This window comes from Kryptolebias marmoratus, linkage group LG20 (genome assembly GCF_001649575.2).
Source record: "Kryptolebias marmoratus isolate JLee-2015 linkage group LG20, ASM164957v2, whole genome shotgun sequence".
Lineage (NCBI taxonomy): Eukaryota > Metazoa > Chordata > Actinopteri > Cyprinodontiformes > Rivulidae > Kryptolebias > Kryptolebias marmoratus.
In genome coordinates, this window is record NC_051449.1 from 13,447,030 (window position 1) to 13,453,077 (window position 6,048).

Here is a 6,048-nt window from a genome sequence, read left to right on the forward strand (position 1 = left end):
GATTACACAGCTCCTTTACTACTCATCACCCCCCTTTCTTTTGTTCATTATTGTCTTTATCTTCTTTTTTTATTGCATCTATCCGTCTCCATCAAGTTTAGTTTTGGTCCTGCCTCGTCCTGTTTTATGTTCTATGTTTCACTGTATTGATTTCTTGCCTTTGCAGACCTGTTTTTTTTATTATTAAAAGGTGTCTCTGTTTTTGTGCCTGTCTGCCAGCAGGTTTTAGTCTGGGTTCTCCACATTTCCCATGAGATTTCTTTCAGACTTCCGTGTGTCATCCATGGTGACTTTATTTATACAGGCTGAAGATTACGGCACAGTGTCCAGCCAAGATATATCAAATATCTCACACTACTTTCACACCACTGTATAAAGTGAAACTAGGTTTACATTGAAAAAAAAAAAGACACCTCCGTATGAAGTGTTGTTCATTTTATTCACTTTATTAAGAATGAAATACAACAGCCGGACAAAAAAATTCATAAGAACACCAAAAAAAGTGGATGACTGATCAAATATCAAAGGGACAAAAAATAGTGACATTCTACCAATCGTGTAAATACGTGCAAAGATTCAAGGAGTTTAGCAAATCAGATACAATCAAGCATTTATTTTAAGGGAATATTTTATAATCCCACCTATTCAATCTATCTCAGGGGGATTTCTTTGTTACAGAAGTCTATTTGATTGGACAAAGTCCAGCTATTGATCAGCCAATCACACGCAACATAGGTAATATTTACAAAACAGAGATTAGAAGCAATCAAATGATTTGTTACTGACTGGACTCGGATACTGGCATAGAAAAATGATGTTACATCAGCTCTCTCCGGAGTATAAGTAAAAAAAAAGAAAGGGTATTCACTAGCAAATTATTCGTAATAAATAGTACGTAAACAGCAAATGTTAGAAAAAGCGTGTCAGTAACACAATCAGCTACTTCAGAGCTTCACAGGAAAAGTAACAGCTACAGCACACGTACACACAGCTCGGGGTCAGATCAGGGTTGGATCTTTCTTTTCTGCTGTCTGGGTTTTTCATGTAGAACAAGCAAACTTTTACAAAAAGGAGACACTTCTCTAAGCTTCCATCTGACATGCATACGCTCACACACACACACACACACACACACACACACACACTGCTGTCAGTCAAACGGACCGTGAGTGTTACAGTTTGTTAGACAGGAGGAGCGATTACTCTACAAGAGAGGAAAGGAGTTAAGTCTTCTGGTCGGTGTTCACATGGACTTCAGTTAAAGGAAGCATCAAAACAACAAGAGTCAGGGTGAGATCATGGAAATTAGCGGTGTGTTAGTAAGTAGACAAGCTTGTTTCTTAAAAGTAATAAAAGCCGAGAGCGAGGTGAGAAGCCAGGGGAGAGGAGGGACCTACTGTCTGTCTTTACAGGCCATGGTTAGCACCTAGGCGGAGCAGATACTGTGTTATTTGGCTCAGTAGTAGCTGTGCACTTCCTCCCTGACTCTGCGGCCCTCTCCTCCATGTCTCCTGTTCCGGCGGTGTTCGTGGTGCTGATTGTGGTGATGGCGTCTGTACCGGTGTGAACGCCGAGCTGAAGGAAGGAGAAAACATTTGATCATTTGGTTTTATTTAAAAAAACAAAAACACATGGTTATTATTAAATCTTAAAAGCAATCGAGTGAAATATCACAAAATAACATATTTATTGCTCGCCAACAAAAATGATAATGGTTTTGCCTTTGTTTGTGTGTGTTTGTTTGTAGCCTGTATCTCAAAATATCACATTTTAATGTTTTAAGAAAAATCATCATTAACTGTACATCTGCTACTGATTATTTTTGAAGTGAACCCAACTCAAGTGGACACTATCTGTTAAATCTCATACATTTGCAATTTGTTTTACCACAGTGACAAAGAGAAAAACAATGTTTTTAAAGAAGCAGTTTCTGTTTTTCATTCATTCGGAAAGTGTTGTAAGACCACATTCATAATTCCACAGGAGCAAAGTTTGGTCATAAATAAAAAAATTTCTAAACAGCTGCTAATTTTCCTGGAAATGGGTGTACAAGCAAGTTCATCCTGAGTTCACATCGTATAATGCTCAGAGAATAAACAAACCAAGAGTTACATTTTAACCCTACAGGCCTCAGTCAGAAATCTTAAAGTTCATAAAAATACCTAAAATAACTGCTTGTAAAAGTGGTTTCATAAGCTATTAAATCTTTTCACACATAATTTCTGTTTAATGGCTGAGTTTTTGTTTAATTATTTCAATTTTAAAAACTACCTGAATCAAAGTTTATTAATGTTTGTTTTCTGAAAAACCAATTAAAATCCTAAAAAACAGAAACTGGGACAGGCTGTTAAAAACAAGTCACGATGCACGAAAACTTGGGAAAAGTTTTGTTATTATGACTACGTAGCAAGTGCTAAAACACAGCAAGGCGACGTCTCTGAACCCCCTCCAATTTGCACACTTACACTTTGTGCAGATGATCCTGGGTCGCTCCCAGCTCCCGTCGGCCCGGCAGCGTGTCGTGGGGATGTGGCGCTGGTAGAAGCCCTCGGAGCATTGGTAACGCACAACTGAGTGGATGTCGTAATGTGATCTCCGCCGGCCTATCAAATGGGCATTCTCCACTGCAGGTGGTGTCCCACATAACACTGCCAAATACAATTAAACAGTATATAATTCATACAGCTCAGGAAATATACTGTATCAGCAAATATTATCAGTATTCAATAGATGGAGCAGAGGTCTGTAATCTATGGCTTTGGGGCCACATGTGGTGGTGATAGGAATGATATGAATGGGGATTTTTTTGCAGCAGCATGAGGGGGAGGTGCCAGGCTGCTGTGGCTGTGTATGGTTCTTCCCCATTCTACTGACCCCCCTGTTTATTAAATTGCTAATATGTCTTGTTTTATAAGTCTTTAAGTATCTAATACAACAGTACAAAACAAGAGTCAACAGCAGAACAAGATGCTTGTCAGAGAAGATCTGGGCACAACCCACACACTCAACTCCGCTGCTCGACTCATAAATGTGGCATTATTTAAGGAGAAATAAACAGGCTTTCCAGCGGCACAAGATTTATTGCCAAGAAGCATGGATACAACAAAGAAAGAATCAACCAAGCACAAATTTCCCGACAGTTTGTGCTAAGTTTATTTGCAAGAGCTTTTACTTTTCGTTTTGCCTACCACTAAAAAAAAAGAACATGTAAATGCCACAGTCCACCAAAACCAGTATATTTACACAAAATGCATATAAAATAACGAAACAGTTTAATCTTAATTTTAAAGGGCCAATGAAATGTTGTGGCTCTTTACAAGTTTTCTACCAGTGTGTCATGTGATTAGAAAAATGTTTTCTTTTTTTTCCAGTTGTAAAGACTGCAGACCCCTGACTTAGAGGATACTAAAAAAGCAATTCCAACAAGTGATAAAGCACAGTAAGAGTGAGCGCTGACTCTAGATGGCAACCTTGTTGTTTTATCTGATCACTGAGGAAGGTGATGTGTCTCTTCGGAGGACAGGGACTGCAGCCAAGAGACAACAGCCCGACAAACGAACTGCTTAATCTCCTTGTCTATCCTTTATCTGCCTCCTCTAACACCACATGAACACAGCTATCCCCTGACTCACAATGAGGTTGGATGAATCTCAAAAGAAAGGTGTGTGTGTGTGTGTGGGTAGGGTGAGGGTTTAAGACAACCTGAAGATAATGCCCTGAGGAATTTTAGATGATATTTGTAAACCTGGCAATAACTGCAACTTCAATTCTGCTGCCTGAGCGAGTGTAAGCGGGGCCAGAGATGCCAATAAAAAAAAGACTGAGATTGATATCGCTCTCAAAAATCAATACCCGGACTGAAGCACAACTTTCACTTAAGTTTGCTTTAGTCATCAATTTTGTGAGCCTCTGCTGACCTGTAGCGGAGGAAAAACTGTAAGTTTACGTCAAACGCTGTGCTGAAGTTTGTGAAAAAGTTCTCGTCCGCAGAGGAAGAGGCGCTGAGCAGCGCCGATGACTAACAGGCAGCCAGCTGGTCACATACAAGCAAGCACACCGTCTCCTCAGATGAATCACGAAGCTTTCACTCTGTGAGAAAACCTCACCACATGTCAAACATGGAATGACAGAAAATCCTGGGTTTTAAAAACAAACAACAGAACACGAGAGCTGTCAGCTGTGTTGCGGTACCTGTGCCTTTCTTGCAGATGTAGGGCAGGTTGTAGTTGCAGGGCACGTCGTTCCACTTGCCGTCCTCGTGGGCGATGGTCACCACGCAGTCCTCCCCGCCCGCGAAGAAGTTGTCCGGCTGGCTCTCCCTCCAGTTCTCATAAACCTGCACGGCAGAAAACACTTCAAGTCAGCTTCATTTGCTTTTGCAGCAGCCGTTATAAGAGTGGAGATCATCCCTCTTCTTACAACAAAAATCTAATATTAGAATGTTCATATTCACGTTAACCTAATTGGAGAGATTACACATGAGACTTTGCACATAAACACACACTGGATTTTAATTTTGAATGAACAGACATGGGATTTCTGATCTTTGTTAATCAGAATCAAGCTGCTCGGATGTTTACTTGTCAAATCTGATAAAACCCTTCAGTCCTGGGTGGCCACTAAATGTAATTTAAAGGCTATTACATCTTATTTAAAGGCAATCAGCCTTAAAATATCATTAGGTGGAGTGATGTTATTTAAAGAGAGACTGTTTAATGTCATTTATTTCTGACTAATTAAATTTAAAGCTTATATAAAGGGAATTCTGATTGTTTGCTAAAAAAAGCATTTGGATCAAATCCCGTCTTTTGCTCAAGAAAATGCAAAAGACAGCTGGCCTCCAGTTTAATCAGACATAAAAGCCCATCCACTTTTTTTTTCCAATGTGCTTTATGAAAGGACAAAAGCAGAAATGTCCGCAGCTTCTCAAATTTTCACAAAACCTGGCAAGAAAATGTAGTACTGACAAAGTTTATTATTCGAGAAAGTGTTTGTTCTAAAATAGCATGAAAGTGTGTTTTTGTGGACACACACGCTGAGGAGAAGAAAGATATTGTAATTAGAACTGATCGCTACATTTTTAGAGTCCTCGCACAAACTCACTGTCATTGGCTGATGTTTATTCGCTCAGTGCAGCCATAAAATGTGCTGAGCACAGCAAAAAATAAATAAAATAAATAAAGGGGGGGGCTGTTATTACTTGTAAATACTTCTAGTGGGCACAAGGATTTACTCATAAGTTTCTGTTCATTTTTTATTTAGAGACTCTTCGGCTTGGACTTACACAGCTACACATGTATTTGACATAAACGTCCTTGTCAGAGAGTGTTTGGAGCATCTTTCTGCAGATCAGCGTGTATATATAATCTACTGAGCAGACTTGTGCACTAACTTGTACATTGTGCACACGCAGCATATTCTTTTCTGTAGATGCTTATCTACTTGAATGTGGTTCTTTATTTTCTATTTGGAGCGAGTCCTGCGAGAGTGCCTAAATTCTTTGTGTACTGTATGTGTAGGACACCAAGAACATTACAGCTATTAGAATGCTTTTCATACTTTTAGCTTGGATTTATATAAATCTTCTCAACAACAACTGTTTAAGGAACTGGGTGTTTCATGGAGTTAAAAACTGATCACAGACCAGATCGTTGCCATCCGTCCACTGAAAGTCCTCTTCCACCGTCCGATCGTTCAGACCAACCCAGGCGTTGTCATGTCCGAGACCTGGAATAAACAGCAGAGTAACCCAAATTATTTAATGTTTGGATGTTAACTCAGCATTTACACACTTGTTCTCCTGTTTATAGTATTTTCCGTGTTTTTCAGCAACTAGCTACTTCTGCGACTCTCAGCTGTTTTAGCCGAAACATGCTTCTCATTCAGAATCATGGTGATATACAGGTGCTGGTCATAAAATTAGAATATCATGAAAAAGTAGATTGATTTCAGTAATTCCATTTAAAAAGTGAAACTTGTATATTATATTCATACATTACATACAAACTCATATATTTCAAATGTTTATTTCGTTTAATTTTGATGATT

General features: G+C 39.1%; 1 protein-coding gene across 2 annotated transcripts in view; it reads right to left on the bottom strand.

Moving 5' to 3' along the window:
* Positions 1 to 420: 420 nt before the first annotated feature.
* LOC108239503 (neurocan core protein) overlaps positions 421 to 6,048 on the bottom strand; it is a 45,364-nt gene continuing 39,736 nt past the window's right edge. For both annotated transcript variants that reach the window (XM_017422244.3, XM_017422243.3), the window contains exons 17-20: positions 5,645 to 5,727; positions 4,192 to 4,336; positions 2,466 to 2,648; positions 421 to 1,575 (exon numbers count right to left, since the gene is read on the bottom strand). In XM_017422244.3, coding sequence (XP_017277733.1) covers positions 1,457 to 1,575; positions 2,466 to 2,648; positions 4,192 to 4,336; positions 5,645 to 5,727 — 530 coding nt within the window. In that variant the 3' untranslated portion in view covers positions 421 to 1,456. The remainder of the gene's footprint in view (positions 1,576 to 2,465; positions 2,649 to 4,191; positions 4,337 to 5,644; positions 5,728 to 6,048) is intronic.